Below are 14712 nucleotides of genomic sequence, written 5' to 3' on the forward strand. Positions count from 1 at the left end.
GTTGATACGCTTGTGCGACCTCAGCATCATTATGATTCATGATACTGTAGCTGGTCCATTGCCATGCCGACTAACACTTAACAAAACCGGGAAATCCGTAAACATAAATAAAACTTCTATTTGCGACACAAATGCATTATTGACGTTTGTAATTGGCGAATATCTATTTTGAAATTTCCAAATTTTCCATTCATACCTCATCGGCATTAAATAAGTGTGCTACTTTATATTGCAATAGTAAACTCCCCTTCAGATTCCTCGTAGATGATATCTTTGCCTCGAAACAATTGTCGTTATTCCTTTAGAACTAAGGTGATATTTTTTTTAGGGTTTCTTCGAAAATTGAATCGTCACCTCATTTTTTCTTGAAATTCTAATTCATTTTATCAATGAACAGAAAAGAATTAATGTAATATTTCACTGACTGTATTGTAAGCTTGAGAATCTAAAATGATGTCCGTCTACGGAAGAATGATGGGTAAGCTTATAGCTTACCATGGATCATGTCGCAGGAGACATCGCCGAGCCAATTACTCACAAATATTGACTGCAGGTTATCGTTCGACTCCACAAGATGTGCGACAATAAAGAATAATATTGACCCAGTAGCGTTCAACCAGAAGATGGTTAAACAACGACCGTTTCCGACGCCCTTAAGAAGCCAAGGAAAGCTTATGGATATATCTCTGTGCATAGCGCTGAGATACCCGATAAAGTAATATGAAAAGGGGGAGGGCATTGCTCGCGGCATATTTGAAATCCTCTGGCAAGCAACTGGCTTGCTATCTGCCTAAGAGCAAGCTATCTGCAATGCCGGCTATAGTCTCGTATCTGTGTCATTGCTTTCTACTCGATGAAAACAAACAGAATTGGTCTCACCAACGTGGGTGACAGGGTGCTCGTATCTGAATATTCGTAGCTTGTTTCATCGACGACTCAGGGAAGAGAATAGATAGCACTAGAGGTTCGTGTCCACTTCCAAGACAGAATAAAACTTGTACCCCAGTGCATTATTCAATCCCGTAACCAAATGGATACCTAACGCACGCCCTATTGAGCTCTATAAAGATTGCGGATGTCGTTACAGGCACCATGGACTATCTATCTCTTATAGGAACATTTCTTAAGCATAAGAAGCAGTTTCTATTTGAGACATGCGCCTGATAAGACTCCTTTGTACGTTGAGGGTTGTGCGACCATTGGCGATTCGAATAGCTCGGATAGACCCAAGGATTAACGATATGTGTAGAGGTTGTAACTAAGCCGGGGAAATAGGCCCACCAGTCAAGCACCGTTACTCCAAAGTAGTGCATAAAAGCAACGCTTTATGTTCACCGGATACGAGTCCAGCTGTAAGTAGAACAACTGCTGAGTGTTGTTGAAAACCGAATCGCAATTACTTAAAAACATATGTAAAGTAGGACATTTTCTAATGAAATGACTGCCAAGAATATGATGGATTTTCTGCTCACGTCTACCGGCTGCAATTGTCGGCCAATAGCATCACATAACAAAACGTCGAAATATTGTGTAATGTTCTAATGAAGTTTTTTTTGGCAATAATTAAAAACCTTCTTATAATGAGTAACATCGGACATCACTGTACATAGTGGCTTTATTAGAGCTGGCAGAAGATATTTTGTACGGTACGCCGATCGACGTCAGATACGGGCGAGTCGGATAGGAACACAGGTCTTATGAGGGTGGTTGTTTGTTTCCTTTGCATTTCTAGCTCCGCAATGAAAAAAAATCACTGTATACTATGTCTTACGAAGATCATTATGCTCAAATATTCTTATGAAATATAGGAAAATACGAGTACAGGTTCTGGGGAAGTTCGTTACAAGTTTCACTAAAAAAAAAATATGCAACACGAGATTAATCTGGTTATTACTCTTCCAAGGTAGCATTTCTTCACGATGCCCGCATATGTTGTCAAGAGAGCTAGCGAAACGGTTTACAATAACGGAGGGGGATATGGTCCCTGTACACACTTTCGATCATATATCCCGCTATGAAGCTTGATATTCTGCCGGAATTATCGTGACAAAAAACATAATGCCGTTCACGCCATTCCACGAGGCTTCAAACAGATAGTTTAGCGTATTCATACTATATCCCATTAAAGTGATAAGAATGCATCGTATAGGCCCAGTGGGTTTGAGGCTTGAGGTAACTTTGCAGGCTCCTTGAACTTATCATTTCAAATAGGCATATTTGACGTGTTAATCATAAACGAAAAGAAAGACTCAATTAATCTGATCATTTCTTAGCCGATAATAGACGTGTCTTCTCTGTTGGCCTTGTCTTCTAGAATAGAATCGTCAGACACACTGTATACTTGACACACTGAAGCCGGACTGCCGAATATATACTAAACATTTAATATAAAAACATCACGACTTTATGAAGTTGAGGGGCTATTTGAATTCCTGTATTAGAAAAAGTTGAATTATCTATGTAGCATCCGTCTAGCTATTTATGAACTCAAGATAATAAGTTTGCCTGGAATATCTTAAAAGCGGCATAACATCCACCATAATATGTCGCCTCATGCCGCACTACACATTGATCGTTGAGGATATCAATATTAATTATGTCTGAAGTTGAAAACTAGTTGGATACTTCCGCGGTTTTCAGCTATGGAATGTAATATCGGTGTTTATTAGACAGTCTGAGTTAGACGGGGCACTTCTCAGATACTTAAAGTAAATTGCAAGCTTGCTTTGTTTTTTATTAATGGCCACATGTTTTTTAACTTACACTTCTTCAGTTTTGTTCTACTAGTAGTAGAAGATACTAGAAACAGAGGTTGAATGAATCATATTGAATCTCCCTAATATTAGCAGTGGCCACGTGTGAAGCTGCAGTAATGCCTCGTCAAGAATTCGCTAGCGAGCTTCAGAACAACGACAACGAATTGAAAAGGATGAAGGCGTAGGAAGTGTTTTTGAAGCTTTCCGGAACAAACGTCGGCGTTCGTTTCGCGGAAACTAGACAAATGTTTCAGTGACAAAGATTCGAGAGTAAGTCACAGCGAGAATGGCTCCCTTTCTGCATAACAAGTTAAAGTAAGGAGTTTCATTTAGCCGAATTGCTCAACTCACGAAATGATGTTCTCACTTGACAATTTCCTATTATTCAATGGCGTCCCTGGCGAGATCAGTTGTACTGGTATCGTTGTCCGTACCTTGGAACAAGTGACGCTGTTCAGATCAAGATGAGGAAACTTGTGTCGTCAATAGTTCTACTTCGCCTATTCGATTAAAAAATGCCGTTTTAGTACACATCACAGGCGTATCTGTTTTGCTTGCATCAACGGATACTCACTCGCAAGCACGAACCAAATAGAGCACAATTATTTTCGAGATATTCACACAATGAAGAACTTTAAAGCACCTTCGAAGCATTTAGCTTTACTATTTGTAGACTATATTTAAATATACGGCAAGCACAAGTGGACCTCGTAGAAAACCCAATCATTATTATTCCTTGTAACTCATCCGTCTACACCACAGCTTGGATCCCTGTTTGCACATTGATTCATCGTAGAATTACACCGAGTTAATCACTTGCTAATGAAGCTATAAACCCACTTTGTGGCACCGCAACTCAATCGGTAAATAAATCGAAATCCAAAGAAACTTTTGGCATGTATATGAACCGCTTAACAATGGAACAATGATAGTGATTTTGGTAGCCCTGCTCAGAAAATATCATTTCTCTCAAGTGAGCACAAATCATATATCTGAGATTTAATTAGTACTAAACGGTAATAACTGCTATTGCGCGCTAAAGCTCCGCTGTCCCAATTTTGAAGAGCGGGGTTCTAGGCCGCTGGTATCGTGTTGATCTGGTGGTCCTGGGGGCCCGCGCGCCTGACACCGGCGCGGCCTCCGAGCACGTGGAACTGCTGAGAGAGGGCCTTGCTCTATGGAAAGGGTCGTTTGGGAGAGTGCCATTCGAGGACAGTGACATTACCTTGCCGTAGAATCGGAAATGCTGCGGATTCGAACATGGAGAAATGGGCCAGCTATTGAAGGAAGGGTGAGTGATAATTGCTAAACAGTAACCACTCTAGGCATGCACACATTTGCGGCTGGTTAATCTGTGAAAAATGGCATCGTTGGTAAAGAAAATTGAATTATCAAACTATTAGTGTACCTCTTCCACCGATTAAGCCTAAAGGGTGACGTATACCTACAACTAGAGTTGCCTGGGAAGGTCATGCGGGGAGTCAGCAAATCGATACTAGTTATTCTGTGACTCAAATGCTTCGTCGGCTAAAAGTATGTAAAACTGTAAAGGATTGCATTGACAACTTTTCCCGTTGTGTAGTCATGGTATTGAGGGTTTGATGTGCTTACCGCGAACAGAATCTGGCTACACATATTCTTGAGAGATTACCGGTCGAATAACTTGCAGCTAGTAAACAATAGTTATTTAGAATCTGACGTAGAAAATAACATTTCCTATAAATTCAAGGGAAACTAATGCTTGGCAGTATAAGCTAAGCGATACTATCTGTTTCGTTACGGAAATTATGACGAAGTCTGATTTACCATTATAATGCAAAGAGATTTTATTGAAGTCAGTCATAAATAAAACAAGTGATCCATTAACAAGCATTAATGCCTCAAGTTAGCACAAAAATTATCTAATCGAATGGTAATGGGATTTTGCTACAACACACATTGATTCCTAATACTTTTATTTATTATTGCGGCTCGGGTATAGGTATCGTGAGCGTAAACGTTGGTCCAAGTTCGGCAACTGAATCAGCAGAAAATGAACCGTTAACTGTAAAAATGTGTAAAACTTAATGTTAAATAAACGTTTGTAAGCCAATGAATTTTGGCTGTAATGCTTAGCTTTTAAATCCTCTATTACGATAACTTAGATAAAAAAAAAGTTTGAAGGAAGAAATGCGTCTTAGAACGAAAGGCTGTATTTCACTTTGCCCCCCAAAGGCTTGACAGGGTACACCCTGTCACTATATATATATGTCTTCAGTCATTTGTGAATTTCTTCGTTTAAGTAAGTTACTTACTTGCCTGTGGAACAGGTTTGTTGGTATTGAATGTTGAAACCTTTGAAAACCTGATTTTCCTTACGGTCTCGTTCGCGCATAGGTGAAACGAAGTTGATAGCCAATATTGGGTTTTCTAAAAAAACAAATCGTTAATGCAACATACAGCCCTTCAAGATCGATATGTTGGTTCTCGTGCAGCTAATGAGAGCACATGCTTTAGGGCATATATGTAATACACATATTAAACAACATATATATATATGTATATATATATATACATACATATATCTAATATACAAAATGAACGGCGATATCGATTGAATATTAATAAAAAAAAAAAATGAGATCCAAGAATTTAACGATATTTTAAAAGGTAGCATGCCAACTAACGCGTCTTAAAAGTACGAATGAATCTTTTTCCACAAAAGCGCACATTGTCAATTTGTATATAAGCCCGCGCTTCGACGTTTGGATCGGTTGGAACGGTGCATCCTGCGTCTACCTGGAAGTGTAACCATTTTTGACAGACTTTTCTAAGTAGCGTATAGCAGATACGTAAAATAACACAAAAAACCGGTTTTCAGTTACCTACAGAAATTGGAAATCTGAACCCGCCAAATGCATATGTTCTATATGGAAAATTAGAATGATGAAAATTAAGGTTCAAGATGCTCAAATCGAACATGTATAACAAAATTTGCTTGTCCTGAAAAAATCCTATTAAATATCTTTGAGTTTAGCGTTTTAAATGAGTTTAGCATAAACGGATGGCGCAAGCAGCTTGAATGCTTATATAACGTACTGAGAATTGTTGGGCAAATTGGATTAGACCAAATAAAAAATACTAGGTTTGTTAAAAAGAAAAAGGTACTCCTACTTATTTCCGTTGAACATTTTGCATTACTGTCAAATCTGACAAGTTTTGCTCCGGGGGTGGGGGCATCTAGCACATTTTGGGTCGATCGGCTGAATGTGTGAAAAAATTATATGACTCACAAGGATACTTCGATCGCAAAGCAACAGTTTTATCTCGTAACAGATTATTCTAATTGAAGCTCTGAAAAACAACTGCCAAGTTTCCCACCTTTTACCCAATATATATAGGAATTAGCCAGCCATCTACTAGCTGCAACAGGAAACGGCACTATTTAATTTGCAACAGAAATTTCTGATTGAAACATATTGTATCTATTCTTATCCGTTATCTCTTTTTAAGAGACACTGGACTTTATTTCAAAGCTCATGTCATCTTTAGTTTGGATCTTGAATAAGAGGCGCGTGGTTCGTGCCGGTTGTCAGTCGTCTTATTTTAGAGTATCCAGAGGTAAAAGTTGATAAATTTATTTCTTTAAATGTTCGTCGAGCTTGCCACCTCGCATTTCTGTATGTTCTACATTTAACTTGGCTTACAAATGCGTCTGCTCTGAATTATATGTAACAGCTGCGTCAAATCACTTTGGCGAAAGGTATCGTGTAGCTGCCAGACAGAAAATGGGCATATTAAAGAGTAGAATAAAGTAATAAACAAATATCGTTACATATTACTTTCGACTGTCGGAGGAGCTGCTGTAAACTATTTCGAGACCTTTTTAATCACGTTTTAATAGATTCACTTTAGTATGCCTACCTAATTTCGCAACAAACAATATAAATGTAAAATAACTGTGATTTTTCTTAACAGATCAGAAATATAAGTGACTTGAAAATTGTAGATTTTAATCGATATTTGTGAATAAAAAAGAAATCGACTCGTTTTCTGTATCAGCGTTTGGATTTTTCCCTACCTGGACATCCTGGATACTATTAGCAGGATTCTGATCAGCCTTCTCGCCCAACTCAAAGGGACCGACTTGAGATAATTGCAGTTGGCACGGCTCTCGGAAACACATAAAATACCTGGAAAATGTAGGGTTGTCTGATATAGTGAACTCCATTTGACATTATGAGAAAGGACCCATGTTTTTTCGCATGTACAACTTACGACAAGCCTAGAGGGTACGTCGAACTCTCCGCTACGGGGTCATAACCAAAGCTTTTTAAGTATCCTGTCGAGTCTTCGAAGTACTGCAAACAGCCTGTTGGTGCAAGGCGTTGGGAGGTGCAAGGGATCTGAGTGACTCGGATCTTCCATCGGCGGGTTGTCGAATTAGCGCCCAGATTAACCATTAATTGAATACTTCGAGAATTCCGAACATCCACATATACTGTAAAGCGGGTCCATGGGAAAAGAAACTCTGAGCTAGGTCAAAGGAAGCAGTTTTATTATTCCAACACTTGTATTGCACGTATGGCCATTAATGTCATTCGTTATTATTTGGTACGCAAGATCGATATTAAACAAATTATGAAAAAATTACTAAGTATACATTATACTGACAGTGTTGGCGATCGTTTCTCCCGCAAATTGTTGGTACTGGTCGGTCAACCCCAACAACAGTGAATGCATCATGAAGACAGATTCCAGAGAGCGCGTTGGCGGGTCCCATTTCGAACTTCAGCAGATCGAGTCTCATTTGGCAAACGCTTTCCAAAGCCCACTTCTTCTCAACATCGACAACACACGATGAGCCGGGCCTTATCTCGCTAGGGTTTACGAAGAATGTGTTGTTTGTCGTGATGACGTCGTTACACGTCTTCTCAACTAGAATATCACCGACCCGCATGGGGGGATATGTTTGGCAGCGGTTATAAACAAGTTACAAATATATCAGTGCTACTGTGAAAAGAAACCGTATACGCAGGACAATTTTCAATTATTCCTTCATCGAGACTTACTTCTGCAGCATGTACCCAGGGCGCATGCTCCGAGTGTACGACCCTTTTGAATTCTACACTCGATAGAACTCATGCAGACACCATAGCCATTTTCACACGGCTCCATGTACTGCCGAGATATAAAATCTGAAACAAGAATGAAAAGACGAAAAATATCAAGTTGTAAATGCACGATATTTTACAAACTTAAGGAATGAATCGAAGATATGAGCAGGAGGACGCTGGCTCTAGCAGAACAAATTATAGCAACATTTCTCTAAAAATAGGTTTTTCCATCAGTGAAAAAAGCGCTTGAACCGAGTAAACAAGAGTTGGACATTCCTATCAGTCCTGCTAATAAGCCTTAATCCAATGTATCTGGGTTAAAATGCATACGTATTCAGGGTCATTTGAGTTATCTAGAAATAGACATCTAACAATGCAAGAAGCGTTTATACTATAGACTATCCATGCGCTGTTTGTGTCATCGAATATATATGGGTTGCGCTTCGTACTCTATCTAACTCCGGCACCGAAAAGGCGCACGAGACCTAAGCAAAAGGTGTACGCTTTACGGGCGCAGAACGCACTCACAGCCGAGAGCATCCGCTGGTGAGTATTCGCCTAAAAGTCCAAAGAGTCCAATAAGCAATATCGACCATTTTTTGCTCGTCGACATACTGATACGATTTGTTCAACGCAATTAGTAGCTAGTAAAACACCGGTTGCTCTATACACAAAATTTCGCTATTAGCAAAACCCACTAACGCTAACTCGGTGACGGCTTATATATATATGTATGGCTACAGCGATAGTTCTATGTTTACGATAATGACCAATGCTTCTGTAAATATTTCCCTTTCTGCTTTAAATACACCGTTGGCATGCTAAGAGGCATACCAGGATGAGTCTACCACGGTTAAAGCGTTGACAAAGCTGGATACTGCAAGGCTAAACGACGAAATAGAAGTGATGACACCTTATTTTTATTGTACTGGCTGGTGTCGATTGATGTTTCGATCCTGTTTTAGCCACCAGTGGGTGAGATACTTCGAAAACAAAAAAAAAACGTCACCCAGCCTTTCCTCCTTGACAATGCATACGAGAGTGAGTGGTGCTAATACAAAACGATGCGAGTGAATATGAGCAAACGGTTAAACAATGCCGGTACAACCTCGTATGATTTTAGGAATGGCACAATGCGATAAGCTGTGTGAAGACGCCCCTGGGGTTTGCATTGCAAGAAAGGCCGGGGACATCGCTGCCTAGTTTAGAATTGGTCTCAAGTTGGATTATGCAGAAAAAAGACCTTGCCAAATTACCCTCTTAAATACCTAATGTTTACAAAGATAATTCGTATGTATGTATTAGCGGAAAATCCTTTTGTTAAAGCGATTGTGCGCTCTATGCTAAGTGATCTAGTGGTATTGCAGTGCTCGCTAATTAGAATCACTTAATCAGGCCAAATAAAAAAGAATATAAATCATTTTTGATTTATTGGCTTTTGTTACGCTCTCGCGTTTCCTTCTTTCGAAATAATACCCAGTATAACTTCAAAATTGTGCTAACTAAACTTTTTATTAATATTTCCCAACGAAATTAAGCTTTTCAAAAATCGATAGATTTTCATTTTCATATAAAGTTTGATCATGTTGTTCATTGTAATTGATTTAAGCCCCAGAATCTCGAAGCTTCTTTCCAAAAGAAGAAACCCAATTATCAACCTTTGCTTTCACCAATGCGAGAATACAGAATATTAAAAAAAAAACATAACTTGCTCAATATTTACTTGTAGTTGTAGATGTAGCTTTTAAAACTTACAGAAAGCACCATGTCTAATAGATTTTAGCTGTGCTACTGCTTATTCTAAGATATCTATTTTTTATGGTTCATGCTGACTTTTTCGGCTCTAGCTTGTGTCCCAGCCGTACTGGCGCACATCGAACGTGGCAATGACCGCGGCAATATTGATTCTACTGTTTGACAATATTTTCGCCCGCAGATATCCGTCGTACGGTAATTCCCTCAATAGTGACAGTGGTTTTAGAGATTGTGGAAGGTCTGGTGCGGATTGTGGCTTCGGAAAATCTGAAGGCTCCACATTAGCCAACCTAATATTAGTAGCATTATTCACAGCAGTTCAGAACACCCTCACCTTTGGACAGGTGTACGAGGCACAATGACAATCTGTCATTATGGGCGATGTGGTATTTAAAGGGCTTCATTGATGATGCAGGGGCGATGCAGTGATTGCCTACTTAATCTAAGGACGCGTAAGGTCGTCTAGGTTTAAAGGCGAAGGCAAGAACATTTCGTTCAATGTTGGGGGCAAACCTGAGCCTAACAATAGTACGGGTTGTAAAACATTTCCTTATAATATTTAGTGGAAAATCGTATACGGTTATTCCGGCGAAGCTATGTGAGTCTGTTACGAAGACGCTGCTTAAATTGGATGAATTGCTGAACCAAAAATATTATGCCTGGACGAGTGTTAAGGTGTGCCTGTTAAGATGAATGACGAAAAATACACTAAAAAGACGTGTACGCATCGATCAGTTTTCTCAGGCTGTTAGCCAGATGATTTCCTAGAGAAAAATATTTATCTGACTGATGAAAGGGGACAATGAAATTCGGTTTCAGCGATGTATCGGCAGCGGACTTTCGAGCATATGATATTATCTTTGTCGTATAATATAATTCAGTGGTTAATGTATGCATGTTTGTCAGGGCGTCTGGGTACTCTGAAGCTTAAGCCCAATCATGGATCTGAGCTATCAGCAGAACTTCCCTTCAGATGCTCAATCGAATATCACGTTCCGACTAATAATAGCTCGTTGATTCCAGCTCTGAGCTTAAACTCGACTAATTAATACTTTCTGTGAGGTTATTAGTAAAATACGCCCGATAAGTTTAATTGTATATTAAAATGAGTTATCTTTTCAACTGTACTAATGCAAATGAAAGACTTCATTCATTTCTTTTACGATACAGAATACGGAATAACGTGAGGCCTAATGGCGCACTGCTTTTCTTCGAGCGCTACCTGCTGTTAGTTTAAAGATATGTCACTAGACTGTTTAACTAAGTATAGCGTGTAAAACGTATTACGTAAAAGTGAACGGTTGTGAATAACTGCTAAAGGAGACATCACTCGTTCTGGTCCGCCGATTCTGTTATTACGCCATAGAACTACTGCGGTACGGTTCATAGCCTCGGAGGCGCGTTTTCCTACTTCTTTTCAATGTTTTTAATATAATATGAAACTGATTTCTAGATGGGCTAACGTTTTGAGTAACTACGACTGGACCGAAAATGTATGATTTCCAAAAGTGTTGCATTTTGACACGTGTTGTACACACTACCAGGGCTTTTAAGAAATGTACTCAACTTTTCTGTATCATATTCCTTGATTAGGGCGGTGATACTGAAGAACGTAGTAGTTGATATAGTGAAAACTTTTTGAATTTCCACCTAACTAGGCTACATGGACAAGCGGAGATTGCGATTTGACAGCGATTGAAGTTAAACGTCCGACGTAGTAACTTCTCGAATATACCTGGCAGGTCGTCCTGAACTAGATACTGGTTCAGCTTTTAGTTCAAGTTCAAATGTAATTTATTCAGAAGCTGCAACCTGGTACCGCTTAAATTCTCAAATTATTAATAAATACACCTGACAATGCCTAAATCTATCCTTTAGTTCAAATCCACGATAGTAGCATTTGAATGGTATTATTCAAAAACATATTTTTGCCGTTTTTTTTTTGTCTTCGGTTGTGGTACTTAGCTTCTTCGTGGGTTGCATTAGTAAACAAACGTTTGCACTTACAATTGATCTTCGTTGGGTTCCTGCGAAGAAAAGAAGCTATTATAGTACAGTGTCAGCTGTATATTTCGAAGTTGCGGTCAGGATTTGAATGTTTTTCAGATTACTTACACCGTGTCTAATTATCTGTAATGAAAAGTTATCAGAAGAGTGTTCGCATAAATCACTTAGCTTTTGCCCGCTGCTGTAAAATTAAGTTCGAAGTGCTTATTGCATTGAGTTTTACCTTAATTCGAAATCGTTTTTAGCGGAAGGCGAAGCAGAATAGCTTTTGACAATGTCAGTAATGCTCTTTGTTCGTGTCGCTCGTATAAAATTCAATTTTATGTAATACTTCATATTCTACTTGCCCCTGCTATAACATATCTGTTTTTTTGAGCCAAAGTCTTACGTTAGCACCACTATTCTTTTCATTTCGTTATGTAAGCACATCAATTCGGCTTATCGGATTTACTTCGGACCGGATAAATTGGTTAATTTTTTTCAGAACTTACAACTTAAGCAGAGCGATGGTTATTGATTATGAAGACTATATAATGCTCAAGACAAATTAGCGCACGATAATATTAATAACTCGTACCCGGTATGTACATTAGTGAAAATTGCTTCCGCAAAAGCGTACGTTATCGAAATCAAGGTAACATTTTTGATTATCCACTTCTGGTGAGTGAGAGAACTCAAGTTACTTTGGTTGATGTTAGTTTTCTGTAATATGACGGTATTTCGCTAAACTGACACGTTTAAGCACGTTCGTAGACAATCAATGTATATACTGAAGGGTACACAAGGGATTGCATATCAAATAGAAAGGTACTGAAACTGTGAGAACGGTTTGTATCGGCAATGCTCATTGCTAACTTTGACGAAACATGCTGTACTTCGTATGTAGATTTACATTGTAGAAATATAAAGCTAGATATTATGAAATAAGCACCATTGTGTACCAGGTTATCCTGCATGGGAGTGTTTGCTTTCCTCAAGGGTTCAAATTAACTATGGCCGTGAAGTTGACAGTTAGGCCGACTGTAGGCTGTTCCGGACGACGAACCCATTAGAATCTATAACCACATTGAGATTGCTTTGAAAGCACAAAAACCACGAGTTCGTTTTGTAGACGCTCTCTCCTAGCGTTTGCACTCATAGCATGGTAACATTAGCAAAGCGAGTTTTTTTAATTTTTACAAATCATCCTGATATATAATTAAATTTATATTTGCTACTCCTGTTCGGATATGATCTTACGTGGTTTTGAAATACTGTAGACAGCATAAGTGGGCCAAAGGTCGTGGGCAGCAACGGATTTAACTGACACGGATTTTACATCTCTGCTTAGTAGTTACTGATTAGCCTAGATGTTCCGTTCTTCTTAACATTTAGCTACATTGCTTTGGTAGGCGAGTACTCGGCATAGGCAGTAATGCGGATCCTAAGACCGCGGAATAATACATCAGAACGTCTTACCTTCAAAAAAAAGCTCGACGGAAATCCTTGAACAATAATTATGTCGCAAATGAGTCAGATATTTGACTTCATATGAGGTAGGCGCGGGCTCCGGCTGAGTTTACTATTGATCTATCAGGCGTCGTTTTTTTGTCACTTAAACATATACACAACTGTTGTATTTGTTTATTGAACTTTTAATTGTAAGCTATTAGACCGAATATAAGTGGGAAGAATGGGTCTACATATATTTATAGTAAATTTTTCATATTAAGTATAAACCTAGGCAGTCATCGTATAACAATGCTAGGCTATTCACGCAACTGTATAAGATCTAGTAGACAAATGGTCTGTCCTTTGGTTTATTTTACTTCTTAAGATTTTGTCTATATGTAAAAACTGCATTATCCTAAAGCTAGAATCGACTATGGAAGCAAAATACATCACAGCCTGTACACGGTGAGTTGGTGCTACGGGCTAATATACAGCCTATAGCAGCGTGTTACCACCATCACTGAAACAGATTCAAGAAATCTATTAATCCTAAGTAACCACTGCAGGTCTGATTGAGGCTGCGCTTCAATATCTGAAGACATGCGTAATCCGTCTTTTTTCGACGCATGTGACCAAGTTCACAATGTTTTTGGCTTGTTTTTACAGTCAATCCGCCTGTTTGCTAATGAAGCAATCACACTATTTCTATTTTATGAGTTGCAATGAAAATACATCTTTCCTGAATTCGCTCATTGGTCACTTAAAACGACTTCATCGTGTCGAGAATATCGAAGTAGTATTCTTGCATACGAAACACGTGCTACCAGCGTGAAGCTTATTTTCTATAAGTGAACTGTAGGAGGTCTCAAACCTGAAGGACTTAATTCCGCCAAATTTCTTTTACCTGCGGTTAGGTAAATGCTCTGACCAACATCTATTTTGGATTATACCCGCAAATCGATGGCACTAAACTGTTCTGTCTATTGATAATTAGAAAGTCGATAGCGTACTCCCCATCCTGTCGGTTTAGCCCTATGATAGCAACTCCCTTAAAGTCAAATTGCCTCCGACACACGCTATTCCAACGAAGGGCATTTCGTGTAAAAAGTCTACAACGGGATTTTGAGTTCCGTGTTCTGGGATAAACGTAATATGAGTTATGCCTCGGTTGCAGGTTTTCTGAAAGAGTTCTACGGACCAAACATATGCAGAATATTAGGATAATCCGTCAGCCAAACTGAACTTGCAAATTAACTTAATTCCAAAAATGTACACTTCTGGGCAGCAAAGTGAAGGCGCATCCATTGATAGGTTCCAGTAAGCTTTGTGGCTTTATATTTATGTTTTTAACGATTCCTCGCAAAGTACTGTAACTTTTTTAAAATTTCGTTTTTCAGAGTATCTAAGAGAATACTTGTGTAGAACAGCTGGCAAGGGCGAGTATCACAAGACGGAGCTCCTTCAATTGTGGTCATTTATTTACACCCACTTTGACTGCAGGCTCCGAATTTGCAATTGCGTATATTAAATCCACGATAGGTTTTACAGCTGCCTTTCGACGTGCGAACGCCGTTACCATCTTTGCCTGGTTTCGTACATAAGCGGGCCACTACACCTACCGATCGGAAAGAACGTATGAAATAGAACAGGAAAAATGCATTGAACGG

General features: G+C 39.0%; 1 protein-coding gene and 1 long non-coding RNA gene across 6 annotated transcripts in view; one reads left to right on the top strand and one right to left on the bottom strand.

Annotated features, from left to right (window-relative positions):
* Positions 1–507: 507 nt before the first annotated feature.
* LOC147756808 (uncharacterized) overlaps positions 508–14712 on the top strand; it is a 76831-nt gene continuing 62626 nt past the window's right edge. Inside the window, exons 1-2 of the long non-coding RNA XR_015324135.1 lie at positions 508–1352; positions 3821–4047. This is a non-coding gene — a long non-coding RNA (uncharacterized LOC147756808). The remainder of the gene's footprint in view (positions 1353–3820; positions 4048–14712) is intronic.
* Positions 4545–8567, bottom strand: LOC111246907 (uncharacterized). Of its 5 annotated transcripts, none has more exons than XM_022797281.2 (8): positions 8381–8567; positions 7808–7933; positions 7410–7673; positions 7014–7236; positions 6817–6928; positions 5466–5534; positions 5055–5165; positions 4545–4800 (listed from the first exon to the last, which is right to left on the bottom strand). In XM_022797281.2, the coding sequence occupies exons 1-8, from the start codon at positions 8463–8465 to the stop codon at positions 4711–4713; spliced, it is 1080 nt and encodes a 359-aa protein (XP_022653016.1). In that variant the 5' UTR covers positions 8466–8567; the 3' UTR covers positions 4545–4710. The 5 variants fall into 5 exon arrangements, with proteins under 5 accessions (XP_022653016.1, XP_086840744.1, XP_022653017.1 ...); XM_086984618.1 differs by lacking the exon at positions 8381–8567 and adding an exon at positions 8183–8201 and having other exon boundaries at positions 4551–4800; positions 5423–5534; XM_022797282.2 differs by having other exon boundaries at positions 4552–4800; positions 5051–5165; positions 8381–8566.

The sequence above is a fragment of the Varroa destructor genome, unplaced genomic scaffold (genome assembly GCF_002443255.2).
Source record: "Varroa destructor unplaced genomic scaffold, Vdes_3.0 BEIS01000003.1, whole genome shotgun sequence".
Lineage (NCBI taxonomy): Eukaryota > Metazoa > Arthropoda > Arachnida > Mesostigmata > Varroidae > Varroa > Varroa destructor.